The sequence below is a fragment of the Anomaloglossus baeobatrachus genome, chromosome 7 (assembly GCF_048569485.1).
Source record: "Anomaloglossus baeobatrachus isolate aAnoBae1 chromosome 7, aAnoBae1.hap1, whole genome shotgun sequence".
Classification (NCBI taxonomy): domain Eukaryota; kingdom Metazoa; phylum Chordata; class Amphibia; order Anura; family Aromobatidae; genus Anomaloglossus; species Anomaloglossus baeobatrachus.
The window spans coordinates 162,795,576-162,818,003 of NC_134359.1; the positions used below are offsets into that span (position 1 = coordinate 162,795,576).

At 45.5% G+C, this 22,428-nt stretch overlaps 1 protein-coding gene across 5 annotated transcripts in view; it reads left to right on the top strand.

Annotated features, from left to right (window-relative positions):
* The window catches only part of TRPM2 (transient receptor potential cation channel subfamily M member 2), a 2,537,250-nt gene that overhangs the window by 1,333,809 nt on the left and 1,181,013 nt on the right, over positions 1–22,428 (top strand). For all 5 annotated transcript variants that reach the window (XM_075317785.1, XM_075317788.1, XM_075317787.1 and 2 more), the window contains one exon: positions 14,845–14,963. In XM_075317785.1, coding sequence (XP_075173900.1) covers positions 14,845–14,963 — 119 coding nt within the window. The remainder of the gene's footprint in view (positions 1–14,844; positions 14,964–22,428) is intronic.

Genomic DNA, 22,428 nt, shown 5'->3' on the forward strand with positions numbered 1-22,428 from the left:
AAGAAATGGAGGATGAACTGGCAATGGGCATGGAAGACTCAGCAGATGAGTGAGAGCTTACTCACATTTCGGTTGTGCGAGGTTGGGGGGAGAGGGCAGAGGAAGGAGGCACGATTCTCACCTCTCTGCCACCAACACACCAAGGACTTGTTCCTCCTGGATGCACAAGACACTTGAGCGCCTTCTTGCTGCACTACCTACAACATGACCCTCGGATTGTACGAATTCGAAGTAATGCAAACTACTGGGTTGCCACACTGTTAGATCCCTGGTACAAGACAAAATTTGGCGAAATAATTCCTGCCATAGAAAGGGACGCACGTATACAGGAGTATCTGCAGAAGGTGGAACGCAATCTTAGATCTGCTTTTCCACTAAACACCAGTGCTGCACAGAGTGAATCTCAACGCTTTGTCATGGATAGGAGGAAATGGTGTTTTACTTGTCCACATCTGAGGGACCGAGGGCTGGCTGCTGTGCTGAGATGGCATTGAGTACGGTGTCTCGGCAGATTGCACTTTTGGTCATATACAAAATGAGTTGAAAAAAGACAGATGCTGGTGGAAAGGGGAACAGGTGTGTTGGAAAGGGGAAAAACGTTTTTGTCCGTGGGTTTGGTGGTTAAGCAAAAGTAACATTTGCTGAAGAAACACCATCTGTTACGGTGGGACTGGCAGATTTGGATAAGGTGGTATATACTATGTTACCGCTATATAACGAAAATTAATAAGAAAAGAAAGAGAAAGGTATATATCCCCATCAGCAGTCAGTGTCCACCGTGCTCCCAGATGGAAAAGGAGAGGTTGGCAACTGGAAGGTTAGGTGGAGGATACAGAGCTGTGTGGCTATGAAACTAATAGTAGCCTGAACCGAGTTAGATGCCACTCGGATCTGGAGACTGGGAGCCCTGTTAGCGTCACAGGGTCCACACGCCCACCCAGCCCAGGAACTCCCTGTTAACATCACAGGGGCCATTGAGTATGCTGACCGTGTGCATTGGGGCCACACCTGTGGACAGCAGGCGCATCAGCAGCAGCAGGCCTGTTAATGCCACTGGGCTGCACAAGCAGGAATGGTAGGACAGGAGCTGGTCTTAACCGTTCTGCGTTACCAACTGTGGTGGCGGCCTGCATCGACGCCGTATCCCTGCCTACCTCTGGCCTAAAGCCGCAATGGGTTCAACACATGGAGGTGTGCTCTTTCGGAGCATAATAGAAGACTGTGCACCTCCTTGTTGGCTCCAGCCCGTTTTATAACCTTGGTCCGCCCAAAACCAGGGTGGACCACAATGCACCTCCTGGAGACAAAAGCACAGTGACACGTCATGAGTGGCATAACTAGCGTCCTATTTGGAACCGCAACTTCAATAATGACCTCATGGCTGCCACGACACAAACACCTCACCAGTCATCGTCTGACCATCAATAATGAGGTGACAAGTCATAGGGGCGGGCCTCTGCAAGCCATTTGGGAGTGGCCTGGCCACATCGTCAGGACACCTGATGCCCTGTGGTCTATATGGGCCCCCCACATCAGGGGCAGGGAAAAAGAGTTCATTACCGGACCTAGTCTCTGATGCAGTAAGTGACTGAGCATGCTCAGTAGCATGAAATACAGTCTCTGAAAAAAAGACTATCAGCTTTAGCATGGTGTCTAGGCACAACATAGGACTTAGACCCGGCACGGAGTGCAAGTACCTGTGCAAAGAGGCTTTTCGCAATAAGTGTGGGAGCATGCGCTGTATCCCGGAATGAAGACTTAGCCTCAGGAATGGCACAGTCAGGCTGAGCATACTCACTAGGCGAAACACTGTAGTTAGGCTGCGGCTGGGGTAAATCGGCACACACATGCGCACTAGCTGCCTCTCCACACTTAGACGTGGAGGAGAAATTGCGCTTCGGGTGTGGACTTGGAGATGCTGTCTATGAACAGAAGGAAAAGCTAAAGGTGTGTGTTACAGCAATGAGCCACCGCGGAAACACTTCGTTCAATTGTGAGGGGAGTCATTTTGGAGTTTGGTGAGGAGTACCGTAACGCCAGTGAGCAGCATCCTGTGCCACAGACCAACATTCTTACGGTGCTGTCTATACTGCTTACCGTGAGAGGAGCGTAAAGTCTGTATTTCTGGCAACTGGACATCACAGTTCCCGGGTACGGTAAGCTGTGCCCAGACAATAATGCGGGCACGCAACACTTTGTTTTATTAGCAAAACACATATCTGTTCTGGGTAGGCCGACTATATAGACAATAAGACTTGCTGCCTCTGCACTGTCAAATTGTCACGTACAGTTTAAATCATAGAGGGACAGTGACACATGTTTGCATTGACTGTTGCTTTTCAAGATTTCCATGACTGTGTTGCAGAGCTGTGTGGTTTGCATTCACACTGCTATCATCTGCCTTATCTGTGAGGATTCAGCTAACAAGGGTATTCAGGGGGGGTAAAGTGTTTTGTCTATGTTTAGGTAGATAACTTGGAAGCTCTTGTGATGCGACACTGGTAAGTCGTGTTCGCGCACGAACACACACACACACACACACGCACAAACACACAATTACTGCTACGCAGAGGGATTAGCAGGTAGTAGGCAACAGAATAGATTGTTCAATTATTTAAATTGTATGCATGGTTCTTATTGTTTGTTTTGGTAAAGTTAAACAATCATTTATCAACCCAACTGCCTAGAGTCCTTTTCCTGTTGCCTGGTTTTGCTGTATACTGGGGAGCCCACCCTGTACACGACTTAAAATGAAGCATAAGTCGCAATGTGAACCACCGCCTGCCCCATCAAGTGCATCTGCGTACTCTTCATCCTCTGTGACTGTGGGGACAGCAGTCTCACATGGTTTTTCACACTGAACTTCCACCTCTTTACACGCAACAGGGATTGTGATTGGCAGGTCATCACTTGTTTTGGAAGTGAAAACAGATGGTATTGTTGAGCTGTCAGACATCAAGAAAACCAACATTGGATGCAGGCTACATTATATCCACACTTGCACCTTCGTCACAGATTGGCTGGACTACCTGCAGTTAATAACTGCATTCCAGAAATGGAAAGGAGTGTAGAATGCACATGTGTTGTACCTTGCTTGACCTAACTTACCTAACTACTACTTGCTTACCTAGCTTAGTAATACAGACAATTTTAGGAAGGCAGAAAAAGAGTCAGCTCTTTGGGCAAATTAAATAGCGTGGCAAAAGTGGACAGGTGGGTACAGTGGCCGTGTTCTGTGGGTACCAGGACAGTAAAGGATGCCTCACTTTCTATCCCTCTGAATGATCAAATGCAGCAAGGAATTCCCTGAGTTTGCTATAAAATTAGCGTAGCAAAATGTGCATGAGGGTGTAATGCAGTGGTGCTGCAAATAGCTTTGCACCAGTGGGACACTAATGGAAGTCCAACAGCCACGTTTAGGATGCCACTAAATTTCCTCAGTGTTTGCTAGTATAATTGCTTAGTAATAATGAGTTTGAGTGTGCAATGCAGAGGTGCTGCAAATAGATTTGCACCAGTGGGACACTAATGAAGTCCAACAGCCACGTTTAGGATGCCACTAAATTTTCTCAGTGTTTGCTAGTATAATGGCTTAGTAACAATGAGTTTGAGTGTGCAATGCAGGCAGACGTGCTGCAAATATCGTTGCACTAGTGGGACAATACAGAAGTCCAACAGCCACTTTTAGGATGCCACTAAGTTTCCTCAGTCTTTGCTAGTATAATGGCTTAGAAACAATGAGTTTGAGTGTGCAATGCAGGCAGACGTGCTGCAAATATCTTTGCACTAGTGGGACAATACAGAAGTCCAACAGCCACTTTTAGGATGCCACTAAGTTTCCTCAGTGTTTGCTAGTATAATGGCTTAGTAACAAATGAGTTTGAGTGTGCAATGCAGAGGTGCTGCACATAGATTTGCACCAGTGGGACACTAATGGAAGTCCAACAGCCACTTTTAGGATGCCACTAAGTTTCCTCAGTGTTTGCTAGTATAATAGCTTAGTAACAATGAGTTTGAGTGTGCAAAGGGCAGGAGGGTACAGTGGCAGTGTTGTGGGTCTGGTAGAGGAAAGGAAGCCTCCCTTTCTATCCCTCCTAATGGGGAAATGCAGCGAGGAAATCCCTGACCTTAGCTACACAGACACTGTCATCTTGTGTAGCTGTTAAAATCTGTTTTCACGGCCCTGACTGTCACCTATGGCTCTGACCCTGCCGGTATTAGCCCTTACAAGGGCTGAAAGAAACTTCTATCCGTATTCTGTATAGCGCTGTGTATAGAGCGTACACAGCAGTATCGGAGACAGGAGCTACGCCAGCGGTGACTGACACCAAGACGCAGAAGGCAGATAATGGCGTGCTGGAGGAAAATGTCCATTTTTATAATGCATGGATATGTGACATGGACATCCTATCACACATGCCGTTGCTTCTCTGGCTAAAAGTCCACTTAGCTGTGTGTGTGTCTGGGATTGGCTGACATGCTGGCCTGCCCCACTACACGCACGCGCTTAGGGAAGGAAGACAAGGAAAACAGCAGTGATCTGAATGTGCTGTTCCTGCACACTATACACTGAAATTTCATAATAGTGTGAGTCACAGAGTGACTTACACTATTACAGCGGAAAGCCAGCTAGTAATTAGCTTGTCTTTTTGCTGCTAGAACCGTTCTCGAACGTATCTAGAACTATCGAGCTTTAGCAAAAAGCTCGAGTTCTAGTTCGATCTAGAACAGCCCCCAAAATCACTCGAGCCGCGAACTGTAGAACCTCGAACCGCGCTCAACTCTAATAAGGAACTGCTTATGAACATGCCTGAGAACTAGCAGGGCACCAACAAACTAGTGGAAATGTAAATAAGTTGGCATGTTTCCATTGCCGCCTCCGGAGAGGCAGATTGGAGGAAGGGCCCGCAGCGGAGTAGGCTGGGGCCCGGCCACCACCGGAACCGGTGGCGATCCTCCGGGGGTCAGGGGTCCCCCATGGACGCGGGGTCCCCAGAAGTGACCATAGGGTACGAGACACCGTGCCCGTTCCCGCTCGGGCAGCCTGGATCTGGACTGGGGTCAAGGGGTGCTGCCTACTTCTTAGGGGCAGTATCAGGGCCAGGTTGTTTGAGTGGGAGAGCGGAAGCAGTCCGTTTTAAGGAAATATGTCTACCGTTTGTAACGTTAAAGTGCCGTGCCTCCCGTTATGGGAAGATCCATAAAAATGCTTGTTGAATGTTTTTTATTTGATTTTCTACCTTTTTACAGTTGAAAATAAAACCGGTGATGGACGGGCAGCCCGCGGATGGTCTGCATTTAACCAAGGGGGAATGTGGCGCCCTGGACTAGCCAGGTCGTCACAGGTACTACAACAACACAACCCACACCCCGAGATAGGCACATCATCCAGACACAAATTTTTGTTGCCTCCCTCCAGGGGCTGATGTCCACACCAGGTGGGGTGGAGCCAAGCGGTTGGCCCCACCCACCGAGGAGTTCACAGTCCTGGAGGCTGGAAAAGGGAGTCAATCAGAGAGTAGAGATCAGTTAGGGAAGTGGTAGGAGAAGAGATAAAATGACCATGTCCGGGTACGTGGCCCGGGCACCAAGAGCAAGGTTGGCAGACGGTAGTGGCCATCTGCAGGAGAGGCAGATCAACGCGGAACCGTAGGACCGGGGACAGGTGGTGGCCCACGGGTACTAAACCGGGGAGCGAAGAGAAGCCAGCACAAACCGGCAGGGCCTGCGAACCCCTACCAGGCTTGGAGTCGCCATTAAACAGGTCAAATCCGTTAGTGACCGGAACCCCAGGGGTTTCCAAACAGCCAAGACCCGACTGAAAGCAACCGTCCAAACAGCAAAAGGGAAATACATCTACCGCCACAGCTAGAGTTCCCAGGGCCAGAGCCTGTGGGCAAAAGGACTCCTCCGGCACATATCAAAGCTGGGGAGCGGGTTACTGGTGGGAAGCAATCAGGACCGAAGTTACACAAAAGGTGCAGGGAAAGGCAGCCACCACCAACCGTCCGGGAGAAACCACAGCAGCCGGCTGCGGGAGCCATCCATCCAGCCGTTTGTTTTACCAGAGACTGTGCGTCCATCTTTGGCTGAGTGAGTACCACCGTGCCATCCGGCACCGCGCTGGCCCCGCGTCCCTGCACCTCACCGATCCTGCCTCCCTGTCACCTCACCGGGCCCCGGGACCACCAGCCCTCCCTACCCACGGAGGGGAGAGAAACATCCCAGCTGCTCCCTGCCATCGCTCCCGGGATACCCATCAATAGCAGCGGTGGTTCCCCAACCTCACCACAAACCATGGGTGGCGTCACGGACCAAATCCCCAAACCAAACTAACCCCTTTCACTCACGGGCGAGGAGTGCCGCTCGAGTCCCCAGATCCGGCCCACAGCTCGAGCCACCGAGCAGCAGCAGCAGCGCCGGACCCGAGCGTGGTGAGTGCAGCGCCCTCCCCGCCCGCGACATGTGATGCACAATGACGTTGCTACATGCCGGCTGACAGCAGACAGCGACGCGCGATGAGAATGAACTCGGGTGAACTTCACCTGACTTCATTGTCATCCCGTGGCACTGTCTATGTGTCGCGTACTGATTAGCGGTCACCCGTGAAGGACTCACTGGTGACCGCTAATCCCCTGAGTGACTGAAGTGAGCAGCGCAATTAGCGCTGCTGTCACTCAGGCTACCCGTGGCCAGCTGGAGTCCTCCACCCGAGACCGCAACTCACCTGTGACTTCATCGCTGATCGTGCAGCTCACTTCAGTCACTTGGGCGACTTGCTGTCACAGTTAGAGGATCCAGCGGTGGCCGTGAGTAACCTGAGTTACGTCATCGCTGATCGCGCAACTCACTTCAGTTGCTGCTTGGAGCTGGCAGAAGCGGCGGTGTTCTACTGCAGCTCTTGTCAGCTTCATGTAGCAGAGCTGAAAGCGTCGCGGGACCTCTGTGGATTACACCAGACATGGAGGGGGTTTTGGGGCTTAATAAAGTGGTGAACTAGGGTGTTTTTTATTGTTTATTATTTCAAATAAAAATTTTTTTGACTGTGTGTGTTTATTTACTTTAACTTACAGGTTAATCATGGAAGGTTTCTTGGGGAGGCGCCTGCCATGATTAATCTTGGACTTGATGGCAGCTATGGGTTGCTGCCATTAACTCCTTATTACCCCGATTGCCACCGCACCAGGGCAATTCGGTGCTGGCTGATATTCTTAGGCTGGGGGGCTCCCCATAACGTGGAGCTCCCAATCCTGAGAATACCAGCCTCCAGCCGTGTGGCTTTACCCTGGCTGGTATCCAAATTGGGTGGGCCCGCACATCGTTTTTTTTAATTATTTATTGATTTTTTTTACTGCTCGATATTGACACGCCCACCAGCGGCTGTGATTGGTTGCAGTGAGACAGCTGTCACTCAGTGTGGGGGCGTGTCTCACTGCAACCAATCATAGGCGCCGGTGGGCGGGGAAAGCAGGGAATACGAGATTAAATAATGAGCGGCTGGCATTTTCAAAATAGTAAAAGCCGCCGGAGCTTTTTTAATAGCTGTGCAGCGCCGCGCCGGTGATCGGGGATCGGTGAGTATAAGAGAGGGGGAGAGACTGACCGACGGACTGAGGGAGATTGACTGACATACACAGGAAAAAAAGATTGACCATCATCGCTTCAAAAAAGCACAAAACGGACACAGACCATACGGAGATGCATCCGTGTCACATACATGTGCTCACAGACCCATTGAGTTTAATGGGTGCATGTGTGTGTGTTCCGTGAGGAAAGCGGACATGAATCCGTGTTTTACGGACAAACAAATGTATCATGCACACGGACACACGTACCATATGGAATAACGCACGTGTAACTCTATACATTGATTAACATTGGGTTACGTGAGTTCGTGTCTCCGGTACGTGCAGGAATGGACCTAGCATGTACCATAGACACATGCGTGTGAAGGGGGCCTAAGGCAGTGGGGCCCCTTCATGATGTTACAAACCTGCAGAATAATACTTTATATGCATATTAATAGCATTATTGGACATGACAGGTTGACGTTAAATTGAAAATCAAAAGCTTTCACACGCATACTAAATTAATTCAATGGGGATATTCACATCTTTGTGTTTTCACACGGATTGTGTGTCAATGCGAGCCATAAGGAGACATGTCCGATTTTTACCGACATCACAGATGAAACACGTACATCCCACAAATGGCATCCATATGACATTTGTGTGACATCCGTATGACACGTACGTGAAAAAAAATACATGACACAAATTAATGTTGTTTTTTTAATATGTTAAAGATGTGCAAATATAGATAGATAGATAGATAGATAGATAGATAGATAGATAGATAGATAGATAGATAGATAGATAGATAGTTAAATAGCTTGTAATACTATTTAGCCAAATAAATAATTAAATAAAAAAATAGGGTTGCGTTTTCCCCCTTTGGACAACCATTTGTCTGCTGGTCCTTGGATGGTTATCAAAAATAGAATGGATTTCTTCTTTAAATGAATGTTAAAAACAGCATGGGTTGCCACCTATTTTTGATAACCATCCAAGGTGAAACAGACATCTGGTGGTTAGTATTATCTGGCTGGGAAGGCTCATGGATATTAGGCCCTTCACGACCTAAAAAAAGGAAAGCCCAAAGCCGTCCCAGAAGTGACAGATTCATTAGATGTGCCATTTGTGCTACTTTTTCCAGCTCTTCCCAATTGGCCTGGTGCGGTGGCAATCAGGGTAATGGTTTATGGGTTGATGTCAGCTGTGAATTGAGAATTGACAGCTGGCATCAAGCACAGGGGTTAGTAATGGAGAGGCGTTTATCATACACCTACATTACTAACCCAGTAGACGTACAGAGAAAAAAAAACACAAAAAAATCATTTTAACAAATCACTCCCTGACTAACCATGGGCCTTCTAAACCATTCATTTCAGTGCCAAATGTTTTTCCAGTACGTGTCACACGGATGTCACATGGATATCACACAGATACTCCAAAGACTTACTGATAGGGAATTTAGATTGTGAGCCCAATTGGGGTGATGATCATATCTGTAAAGCACTATGGAATTAATGGTGCTATAAAAATGAATAAAATAAATCTATAAATAGCACATGGATGGCACACATGTACACATGGATGAAAGACATGTAGACATGGATGGCCACATGGTTGGCCAAAACAGACCATGCAACATGTGGGTTTTTGCAACTGCCATGTGAGGTCGGCCTATAAGGAAGTTGTGAAAGATAGCTGTCAGCTAGCCAAACAGCTGAACAAATGATACCTCAGCAAAAGCTATCTATTGTTTACAAGGACATAAGCTCTCTTTAGTCTTCAAACAATTTAGAAGCAAGTTGGCTAAATTGATAATTTTTGCTGACTTAGTTGATTAAAGGCCACATCTCACTAAGCGATATCGCTAGAGACATCCCTGCTAAGTCACGTTTTTTGTGACGCTACAGCGACCTTGCTAGCGATGTCGCTGTGTGTGACATCCAGCAATGACCTGGCCCCTGCAGTGAGGTTGCTGGTCGTTGCTGAATGTCCGAGACCATTTTTTGGTCATTGCTCTCCCGCTTTGAAGCACACATCGCTGTGTTTGACAGCGAGAGAGCAACGATCTGAATGTGCAGGGAGCAGGGAGCCGGCTTCTGCGGACGCTGGTAACCAAGGTACACATCTGGTAACCAAGCAAAGAGCTTTGCTTGGTTACCCGATATTTACCTTGGTTACCAGCATCTGCAGCTTCTAGAAGCCGGCTCCCTGCTCCCTGCACACGTAGCCAAGGTACACATCGGGTAACTATAAGCAAAGCGCTTTGCTTAGTAACCCAATGTGTACTATGGTTACCAAGCACAGCGTCGTTGCATGGGTCGCTGGTGGCTGATCTCTGATCGCTGTGGAGATCTGCCTGTTTGACAGCTCACCAGCGACCATGTAGCGACGCTTCAGCGATCCCTGCCAAGTCAGATCGCTGGTGGGATCGCTGGAGCGTTGCTAAGTGTGACGGTACCTTAAGTTATATGCATAGGGCCTTCTGACAGATGGATCAGGCAGTTGAGGGCTCTTGTGTATGATGGAGTCAGGAGAGATAGCAGTATCTTTGATAAACTCCTCATATGTATGGATAGCTGTTCTTGAAACAGTTGTTTCCATCCTTCATGGTCAAGGGTATATATATATATATATATATATATATATATATATATATATATATATATATATATATATATATATAAAAATATATATATACATTCATACTTTTAGTACTGCCTTATGGTCAGCTGTATCTTTTCATGTGCAAAAAACTGTATAGTAACTTGGTTAATAATACACAAGTGCATCTCAATAAATTAGAATATCCTCAAAAAGTTAATTTGTTTTTATTTCAGTAATTCAGTACAAAGGGCAACACATGTATGATATAGAGTCATTACAAACAGAGTGATCTATGTCAACTGTTTATTTCTCTTAATGTTTATGATTATGGGTTACAGCCAATGAAAACCCAAAAGTCATTATTTCAGAAAATTAGAATAGTTACCCCAAAACAAAGGCTTCCTAAGCATTTTAAATGGTCCCTTAGTCTGATTCAGTAGGCTACACAATCATGGGGATGACTGCTGACTTGACAGATGTCCAGAAAGCAGTCATTGACACACTCCACAAGGAGGGTAAGCCACAAAAGCTCATTGCTAAAGAATCTGTCTGGTTATAGAGTGCTGTATTCAAGCATATTAATGTTGATTGGAAGGAAAAAAATGTGGTAGAAAAAGGTGCACAAGCAACCGGGATAACTGCAGCCTTGATAGAAATTTTAAGAAAAGGCCATTCAAAAATTTGGGGGAGATTCACAAGGAGTGGACTTCTGCTGGAGTCGGTGCTTCAAGAGCCACCACACACAGAGATATCCAGGACATCGACTACAACTGTCCCATTTCTTGTGTCAAGCCACTCATGACAAATAGACAACACCAGGAGCGTCTTACCTGGGCCAAAGAGAAAAAGAACTGGACTCAGTGGTCCAAGGTGTTGTTTTCAGATGAAAGTAAATTTTGCATTTCATTTCGTAATCAGGGTCCCAGAGTCTGAAGGAACAATGGAGAGGCCACAATCCAAGCAGCTTGAGTTCTAGTTTGACGTTTCCACAATTAGTGGTGATTTGGGGAGCCATGTCATCTGCTGGTGTAGGTCCACTGTGTTTTATCAAAATAAAAGTCAATGCAGCCATCTACTAGGAAATGTTAGAGCACTTCATTGTTCCTTCTGCCGACAAAATTTTTGGAGATGGAAATTTCATTTTCCAGCAAAATTTGGCACCTGTCCACACTGTTAAAAGTATGAATATCAACCCCATAAAGAATCTACAGGTTACTGTCAATAGGAAGAGGAGAGACACGAGACCCAACAATGCAGACAATCTGAAGGCTGCTATCAAAGCAACCTGGGCTTCCATTACACCTCAGCAGTGCAGCATGCTGTTCGCCTCCATGCCATGCTGAATTCATGCAGTAATTCATGCAAAAGGAGTTTCAACCAACCAGTGCTTTTTTTGCGGTGGTACGCACCGGTACGGCATACTGGAGAATCTGAAGAGCGCCTCTGGCTCTGTCCGCATGGCTAATTTGTAAACTATACAAATTAGCCATGTGGAGCGAAAGCACAAGCCAGAGGAATCTTCAGGGGGCGCTGTCGGGCTGCCTGATGCGGCGGTGTGGAACTCTGCCGGGTGGGAGCTGCTATTCTCTGAACGCAGCTGTCACGCTGACAGCCGCACTCATAGAAGCTGCAGCGCGCGGCTCCCACTGCTCAATTGTCCTAGTATCTGTCAGATGCGAGGACAATTGAAGCGGTGATGCCGGCGCTGACTTCCGGGTCAGCGCGACGGCGGTCATGTGATCAGGTCAGCTGATCAGACTATTGACCCGGAAGCCAGCACCGCAGCGCTGAGGCGGCAGAGAAATGCTGAGAAGTGCTCCACTGTGGAGCTGAAGAAGACATGGACGGAGGAACATTATGGGGTAAGAGGGGAGTATTTATGAAACAGTATTTGGGAGAGAGGGTGGGTGGGAACTATTTGTGGACACACTATGGGGGGACAGAGGGTGGGGGAGGGAACCATCTGTGCACACACTATGGGGGGGACAGATTGTGGGGATGGGGCACTATGTATATACACAGTATGGATGGGGGAGGGAACCATCTGTGGACAGAGTATGGAGAGAGAGAGGATGAGGTTTCATGCATGGGGAGAGAAATGATGAGGGGTGATGCATGGGGAGAGAGGATGAGGTTTCATTCATGGGGAGAGAGGATGAGGGGTGATGTATGGGGAGAGAGAGGATGAGGTTTCATGCCTGGGGACAGAGGATGAGCGGTGATGCATGGGGAGAGAGGATGAGGTTTTATGCATGGGACAGAGGATGAGGGGTGATGCATGGGGAGAGAGAGGATGAGGTTTCATGCATGGGGAGAGAAATGATGAGGGGTGATGTATGGGGAGAGAGAGGATGAGGTTTCATGTATGGGGAGAGAGAGGATGAGGTTTCATGCATGGGGACAGAGGATGACGGGTGATGCATGGGGAGAGAGAGGATGAGGGGTGATACATGGGGACAGAGGATGAGGGGTGATGCATGGGGACAGAGAGGATGAGAATTCATGCCTGGGGAAAGAAGTGATGAGGGGTGATGCATGGGGAGAGAGAGGATGAGGGGTGATACATGGGGACAGAGGATGAGGGGTGATGCATGGGGACAGAGAGGATGAGGTTTCATGCATGGGGACAGAGAGGATAAGGGGGGATGCATGGGGACAGAGAGGATGAGGTTTCATCCATGGGGACAGAGAGGATGTGGAGCGAACTGGAAAGAAATTTTGAGGACACAGAATAAAGAGTGACATGGTATGAGGAGCAAGTGGGCAGGATGGGGAGTGAGGTGGAAAAGTATATGGACAAACAGGAGGTAGTGAGGAGACAGGAAGGGATGAGAAGAATGTGAGGGGCACAGAATAGAGACTGGGTAGTGGAGGGGGGAGGTATGGAGAGGGGGCAGAATGGGAGGACAGTGTGAGGTTACAGCAAGGATGGGGAGTGTGATGAGGGCACAGTATAAAGACGGTGCAGTATAAGGGGACACAGTGTAAAGGACACTGTAAACAGTAGGCTCAGTTTGGAAAGAGGGAATATGGAGGGCATGTACCATAAGAGGGACAGTGTGGGTCATATTTTGTGCAGAGAATACTGGGGCCATTATTTATTCTGGGGCACTGCGTAGGGCAGATAATTTTAAGTAGAAGTATTATAATCATTCTGCTATTTTAGGGGCATCGTGTCGGGATGTGTTACAGAAGACCGGAGAAGATGGAAATCTGCAGAGACGAGATGTGAATGTGAAAAGTCATCATGGCGTCAGGACAATATGAAGAATAGAAAGAAATGACTAGAGACAACATCATCTATAAGGTACCTGAATGTAAATATTTATTTGTGATACTGACTGTGTGTCATCATTAGCCCTGGGTCCCACTTGCGCATTGCTTCTGATGTGAGCGCAATGGGACCACCACTGATCAGCTAATTATGGTGCAGGTGTCCGGAAATGCTTGTTTCTGGATCTGCTCCATCCTCTGATGGTGTCCGCGGCCGGGTACTGCACATCAGCCTCATTGATTTTAATAGGAGACTGCTGCCACTATCAGAAGATGGAGCAGATCTGGAACTGAGCACTTATGGCCACCTGCCACCACCGACACCTAGAGTAGGGAATTGGCGGGGTTGCCAGGTGCCGGACCCTGACCAGTCAGACATTGGTGACCTATCCTAAGGAAAGGTCATTAATGTTAAAGTAGTGGACAATCTCTTTAATAAAGTCTTGTGCCGTCTCACAAGTTAAGGGTTACTATGTTTTTATTTATGTTGTTAGGAGCATTAAAGGGGTTGTCCACATTTGTGATGAGTCTGCAGTCACTCTGTGTGTCACTCTGTGACTGCAGCCTTCTGAATTCTCACAGTGTACACTCTGCACGCTGTCAGGATTCTCTGGTGCCGGCGGTGAGAGTGGGAGGTTATGAAGCTGCAAGTATGCGATTTACATAGATGTGGTCACGTGCTGAACAGACATGCTCAATGAAAATGAATTGACTGAGGCTGGTCACATCAAACCAGAATGTGGCCAGAAGTATATAAATCTCATACTTGTGCTCACATGATTGTCCACTCTCTCCACTGGCACCGGCACACCCCGCCGCAGCCCCGCTACTCAATGTCGGCCGGCAGCGCGCCTGACAGCATCCCCAACCCCCCCTTCCGCTGCTCCTCGTCTCAGAGATGCGTACCAGCAAATATTTTTTTACAAAAAAAGCACTGCAACCAATTATTGAGTGCATTTAATATACATACCTTTCAGTAGGCCAATATTTCTAAGTTAAAAATCATTTTTGCAGTTGGTCTCATATAATATTCTAAGTTTCAGAGATTATGACTTTTGAGCTTTCATTGGCTGTAAGCCATAGTCATCAACATTAACAGAAATAAACACTTGAAATAGATCACTCTGTGTGTAATGGCTCTATATAATAGATGTTTTTTCCCTTTTTGTATTGAATTACTGAAATAAATTTACTTTTTGAGGATGTTAAAATTTATTGAGAGGCAATTATAAAACTAGGACCACAATAATATATGTAAAATGCATGTAAGATTTCAGCATATAGAAAAAAAAAATTATTTCGAAAACAATACTTTTAGAAATGTTTTCTCCTTGCTTTAAAATTAATAATTGATGTGTGTATTGTGTATTTCTTAAAATGTTTATGTTTGCAGGTGCTATATGACCCTGATGGATTTGGACTTTGGAAACAAGCTTCTTTGTACATCAATGACTTCTGGAATAAGTTGGATGTCTGTGCCATTCTAATCTTTATTAGTGGTTTGTTCTGCAGGTTGGATGAAAATATTATTTTTTTCATTTAATGTTGTGTGACCATTGTTTTCAATTCGATAAAGTATTGTATCATGTGTGACAGTATTCCCGGCATTGTTCAACCGCTCACAAAGTTACTTACAAAAATGAAATTCATCAACTACAAAAACTGTCTGACTGCTGTGCTTGCCAACAAGGGTTTTGCCACCAAGTATAAAGTCTTGTTTGCATACATATTACATCTTCTCTGCAAAATGCAAACACATTTTTATAATTTATACAATGTGATTTTCTGTATTTACAGTTAGGTCCAGAAATATTTGGACAGTGACACAAGTTTTGTTATTTTAGCTGTTTACAAAAACATGTTCAGAAATACAATTATATATATAATATGGGCTGAAAGTGCACAATCCCAGCTTCAATATGAGAGTTTTCACATCCAAATCGGAGAAAGGGTTTAGGAATCATAGCTCTGTAATGCATAGCCTCCTCTTTTTCAAGGGACCAAAAGTAATTGGACAAGGGACTCTAAGGGCTGCAATTAACTCTGAAGGTGTCTCCCTCATTAACCTGTAATCAATGAAGTAGTTAAAAGGTCTGGGGTTGATTACAGGTGTGTGGTTTTCCATTTGGAAGCTGTTGCTGTGACCAGACAACATGCGGTCTAAGGAACTCTCAATTGAGGTGAAGCAGAACATCCTGAGGCTGAAAAAAAAGAAAAAATCCATCAGAGAGATAGCAGACATGCTTGGAGTAGCAAAATCAACAGTCGGGTACATTCTGAGAAAAAAGGAATTGACTGGTGAGCTTGGGAACTCAAAAAGGCCTGGGCGTCCACGGATGACAACAGTGGTGGATGATCGCCGCATACTTTCTTTGGTGATGAAGAACCCGTTCACAACATCAACTGAAGTCCAGAACACTCTCAGTGAAGTAGGTGTATCTGTCTCTAAGTCAACAGTAAAGAGAAGACTCCATGAAAGTAAATACAAAGGGTTCACATCTAGATGCAAACCATTCATCAATTCCAAAAATAGACAGGCCAGAGTTAAATTTGCTGAAAAACACCTCATGAAGCCAGCTCAGTTCTGGAAAAGTATTCTATGGACAGATGAGACCAAGATCAACCTGTACCAGAATGATGGGAAGAAAAAAGTTTGGAGAAGAAAGGGAATGGCACATGATCCAAGGTACACCACATCCTCTGTAAAACATGGTGGAGGCAACGTGATGGCATGGGCATGCATGGATTTCAATGGCACAGGGGCACTTGTGTTTATTGATGACATAACAGCAGACAAGAGTAGCCGGATGAATTCTGAAGTGTACCGGGATATACTTTCAGTCCAGATTCAGCTAAATGCCGCAAAGTTGATCGGACGGCGCTTTATAGTACAGATGGACAATGACCCCAAGCATACAGCCAAAGCTACCCAGGAGTTCATGAGTGCAAAAAAGTGGAACATTCTGCAATTGCCAAGTCAATCACCAGATCTTAACCCAATTGAGCATGCATTTCACTTGCTCAAATCCAGACTTAAGACGGAAAGACCCACAAACAAGCAAGACCTGAAGGCTGCGGCTGTAAAGGCCTGACAAAGCATTAAGAAGGAGGAAACACAGCGTTTGGTGATGTCCATGGGTTCCAGACTTAAGGCAGTGATTGCCTCCAAAGGATTCGCAACAAAATATTGAAACTAAAAATTTTTTTTTGGGTTTGGTTTATTTGTCCAATTACTTTTGACCTCCTAAAATGTGGAGTGTTTGTAAAGAAATGTGTACAATTCCTACAATTTCTATCAGATATTTTTGTTCAAACCTTCAAATTAAACGTTACAATCTGCACTTGAATCCTGTTGTAGAGGTTTCATTTCAAATCCAATGTGGTGGCATGCAGAGCCCAACTCGCGAAAATTGTGTCACTGTCCAAATATTTCTGGACCTAACTGTATTTTTGATATGCTATCTCTCACTGTTAAAACTAACCTACCCTTAAAACTACAGACTGTTTATGTCTTTGTCAGTGGGCAAACTTACAAAATGAGCACGGGATCAAATAATTACTTCCTTCACTGTATATCCTCTTGACAGATTTAGTCCTGTGTGGAGGGCATCAAAGACTATCAGAAATATATGTTCCCAGACCCTTTGGTGTTTTTGTGATTTGAAGTTGCCTTTAAATACAGTGAAGGAAATAATTATTTGATCCCTTCCTGATTTTGTAAGTTTTCCCACTGACAAAGACATGAACAGTCTATAATTTTAAGGATAGGTTTATTTTAACAGTGACAGATAGAATATCCAAAATAAAATCCAGAAAATAAGATTGTATAAATGATATAAAATTATTTGCATTTTGTAGAGAGAAATAAGTATTTGATCCCCTACCAACTATTAAAAGCTCTGCCTCCTACAAACCACTTAGATGCTCCTAATCTGCTCATTACCTGCATTAAAATCAGCTGTCTTAAATTGTCACCTGTATAAATGACTCCTCTCCACAGACTCTAACCTCTACAACATGGGAAACACTAAAAAGCTTTCTAAGGATATCAGGGACAAGATCTTAGACCTGCAAATAGCTAGAATGGGCTACAAAACCATAAGTAAGATGTTGGGTGTAAATGAGATAAGTGTTGCTTCAATAGTAAGAAAATGAAAGAAATACAAAATGAGTGTCAATCGACATTGACCTGGGGCACCATGCAAAATTTCACCTCGTGGGGTATCCAGGATCATGTGGAAGGTGAGAGATCAGCCTAAAACTACACGAGGGGAACTTGTTAATGATCTCAAGGCAGCTGGGACTGCTGTAACCAAGAAAACCATTGGCAACACATTACGCCGTAATGGCTTAAAATCTTGCAGCGCAAAGTCCCACTGCTCAAGAAGGGACATGTGCAGGCCGGTCTGATGTTTGCCAATGAACATCTGGATGACTCTGACAGTGATTGGGAGAAGGTGCTGTATTCAGATGAGACAAAAATTGAGCTCTTTTGCCTTAACTAAATTTGCTGTGTTTGGAGGAAGAGAAATGCTGCATATGATTCAAAGAACACCGTCCCCACTGTCAAGCATGGAGGTGGAAGCATTTTTTTTTTGCGGGTGTTTGTGTGCTAAGAGCACAGGACTACTTCCCCGCATCAATGGGTTAATGAAAGGAACCATGTACCATAAAATCCTGAGTGACAACCTCCTTTCCTCCGCCAGGACATTAAAAATGGGTTGTGGCTGGGTCTTCCAGCATGACAATGATCCAAAACATACAGCCAAGGCAACAAAGGAGTGGCTCAAAAAGAAGCACATTAAGGTCATGGAGTGGTATCGCCAGTCTCCAGACCTTAATCCCATTGAAAAGTTATGGAGGGAGGTGAAGCACCAAGTTGCCAAGCCACAGCCTCAAAATCTTAATGATTTAGAGATGATCTGCAAAGAGGAGTGGAACAATATTCCTACTGACATGTGCAAACCTCATCATCAACTACAAAAATTTCTGACTGCTGTGCTGCCAACAAGGATTTTGCCACCAAGTATTAAGTCTTGTTTGCCACATTGATGAAATACTAATTTCTCTCTGCAATATGCAAATAAATTAATATAATTTATACAATGTGATTTTCTGGATTTTTTTTTGGATATTCTATTTTTCACTGTTAAAATGAACCGACCATTAAAATTATAGACTGTTCATGTCTTTGTCAGTGGACAAACTTACAAAATAAGCAAGACATCAAATAATTATTACCTTCACTGTATGAGAACTTTTATATTGTCTATGTTGTCTCCTGAGAACAGAAATGTTTAGATATAGGTTGATGGGTATTTTTATCTGAAACTGTGTGGCTATGATAAAAATATGCTCCAGAGAAAGTAAGTGCACCAGGTCTCTGATCTACATGAATATTGGGACCGTAAAACGTTCACACCACTCATCTATACTAATTAGGATTGTTCTGCAAGATCAGTTTGATTGCTTTTTAAAGGAAATCTGTCAGAAACATTTTGCTATGTAATCTGAAGACAGTAGTAAATAAGTACTGAGACACAGATTTCAGTTATGTTTCACTTATTAGACTGTGTTGTAGTTTAATTGCAATTAAGGTTTTATCACTAGGACCTTATCACTGTGAACTACAGTGCACATGAGCCCTGGTCCATCTTTATCCCCAGTACTGATTAGCAGTTCACTGTTATTAGACAATGTACACATACAAATTTGGTGTGGGCTCTCTGAGCTCTGCTACAAGCTACATTTAAAAACTGATTGTTTCGCCCCAGTAAACTAAAGGCTGCTTTACACGTTTCAATTTCCTATGTGATCTCGTATGCGATCGCACCCGCCCCCATCGTTTGTGCGGCTTGTGCAATTTGTTGCCCGTGTCGCACAAATGAGTAACCCCCCATCACACGTACTTACCTTCCATACGACCTCGCTGTGGGCGGCGAACATCCACTTCCTGTAGTGGGAGGGACCTTCGGCGTCACAGCGACGTCACACGGCAGCCGGCCAATAGAAGCAGAGGGGCGGAGATGAGCAGGATGTAAACATCCCGCCCACCTCCTTCCTTCCGCATAGCCGGCGGGAGCCGCGGAACGCAGATAAGCTGAGTTCATCGTTCCCAGGGTGTCACACGCAGCGATGTGTGCTGCCTCGGGAACATTCAACAACCAGACGTTCAATTTTTAGAAATTGAACGACATGTATGCGACCAATGGTTTATCATACAATCTGGGTCGCACGTAGGTTTTACACGCTACAACAACACTAACGATGCCGGATGTGCGTCACTTACGACGTGACCCCGCCGACACATCGTTAGATTTATTGTAGCGTTTTACAACCGCTTAAGTAATGCATCATTGTAATCAGGGTCTCTTTTCCTATATTATGCTGCTCTCAGATGAGGTACCAAAGACCTCTTGACTGATTCCATTAAAATGTCCTTTTGGTTGCACCACGTCTGCCCTTTTTGTGTATATATTTGTGTTTCCTCAGATACAGTGCCTTGTGAAAGTACTCACTGCCCTAGGCTTTTTACCTACTTTGTTATATTACAACTTGTGGTTACATATTTTTGTAATCTGATATTTGTGTGATTCATCAGCAGTAAATAGTCTAACTTGGATCCAAATTGATTTAGTTTTAGAATCAATGTGTGTGATGGTGGATACAAGGGGGGTGATATCTAGTTTGTGTAATGACCTTTTATATCCATTCCTGGATGAGTTTCTGTGTCGCTCAGGGTTATAGGGTACTCGGTCCTGGGCGGTTTATAACTGGGGAATGTCACTTTGGTGGCTGTTGCCTGGTTCCATGCCCTGGGTCCTTTTTGAAAAAAGGGAATATTTACAGGGGATTAAAATAGAGTTCACACGTGACGCCACTTTCAGTGTTGCGGCTATGTAGATAAAGCCACCACTGCTGTCAACTACTGGGGCTAGTGTTAATGGCAGCCTGGATGTTAGACCTTCCGCAAGCAGGGCCGGGCCCCAGAGGGTAGGTGAAGTGACAGGTGTCAGAAGAAAGTAGTCCACACAAGGGGTTCAGTGCAACTGGTTCTTTACTCACTTTCTGGTGGTAGCTGGTCACCCGAGGCCGTCTGGTTTCACCTTCAGGTCCCCTTTGTCCCAGTACCAGTTTAGTAATCTGGTGCCTTGTTCCCCTGCTTCTGTCTCTGGTTGGTGGGTCACCGTAGCATAGAGCAACTGGGAGTCCCCGTCCAGTGGTTTTCCACTGCAGTCCATATGACAGTAGCGTGAACCCTGTGGGGTTGGAGTCGTTGGTCCTGCCCCCGGTTCTCCCTTTGCTACTGAGTCTCGGATTTTTAAAATCAGCAAGGTCCTTGATGATCCCCTCGCTGTGCAGGTGTTATCAGGCCTGCCTGGAGCTTATGCCTAACCTAGAGTCCTGTACCCCGCTGGTGCGTAGTTCCGGGAGTACCCCACTGTATTCCATGGCAACTAACCTCCTGGGCACCAGGTTACTGTTCACTCCAAGTCAGTGCATCTCCTCACGTCCACCTTCACTGTCTCACTCCGACTGACTACTGTCCACTGTCTGCCCCTCCCACCTTGTCAACTAGTGGACTGGACTGGCTCAACCTCTAGGCAGCCATCCATTGGTCTGACCCTACCTTTGTACCATTCTATGGCGGATTGTTGGGGAAAAACTGGGATTTTGTGAAGTGTTTGTATGTGACCGGCACTGGTCTTCTGGGGCCCTAGGGGTAGGTCCTGCATCCTGATGTGGATGCAAAACCTTTTAGCTCCCTGATGGCTTCATGGGTGCTACATTCCCCCTTGGTTACTTCCAGCACGTCCTCGGGCTGCAAGTGATACGGGTTACACATTTTATTTTTCTTGGATACATCAACATTAACAAGTCTTCTCATGCAGGGGAGGTTCATGCTTTAACATTACTTTAACTGGAGTACCCCTCCCTGCACCCACCACCCAAAGGTCCTGGTTCCAGAACCCTCTAAGGAGTAAGGTCACCGGTTGCTGTAATGACCAGGTCTGGGCCATCTCTATACCTGACCTTTCCTCCAATCTTCCTCTCCTTAGTGGCGGTGCTTAAACAGGGTCCAATGGTTGGGTGTACTCTGGTGATGCACAACTGGTGCAATTTTTTACAAGGTAAGAGTTTTTGGCTGCTGCCAGTCCTTCAGCCTGGGTCCATTTTTATATTAAACATGAGAACTGGTTAACTTTATCTTCTATTGTCCATTTCTCAAAACACTCATTAAGCAGGTTAAATGGAGATTTACATTTTTACATATTTACATTTTATTTTGTACACCTTATTTTCTGTACCTGAGCGGAGTTTGACCTAGGTTGCTACGGACAGATCTACGTAACCCTGGTGTGTCAACTTGTCTTTGTAGTGCTCTGGTATCTGGTGTCTGTGTCACTCTAGTGTCTCTAAGTGAACTAAATGTTTGTCTGTCATTTCTCATTCTTCTGATTTGACTGACCGATGTGCTGTTTGTAGGCTCCTCTGGTGTTACTACAGCAAGTAGTTCTTCTGGAGCTCTGATTACTTCTTCTCGAATGACTTCTTCCACTGGTTGTGGGAATATGATCACTGGTACAATGATGGCTCCGTCTTATTGAGGCCAGTTCTCCAAGTATTGTGTGTATCACCTTTTCCTTTGGTTCTTGCACTTCAGGTGTACTGGAAATCTCTTTTTGAGGTTTTAATTCTTCCAGACATTTTTTGAAATGGTCCTTGGATACTGTAGATGTAGTTTTTCCTTGATCTTTGGTAATTACACAAATTTTCTTGTTGTTTGTGTTAGAAGGTAGCACTGTTGTGAATATGTTTTCCAGTTTAGGGCTCCCTCTTGTGGTCAGTGCTGGTGGTGCAGTTGATTTGTGGAATGAAAGCCACACACCTGTAGAGGACTGGCAATCAGGAATTTCAGATTGGACTATATAACTGAGCAGTTTTTTCCTGTTACTTGCCGGTGCTCAATGGATAT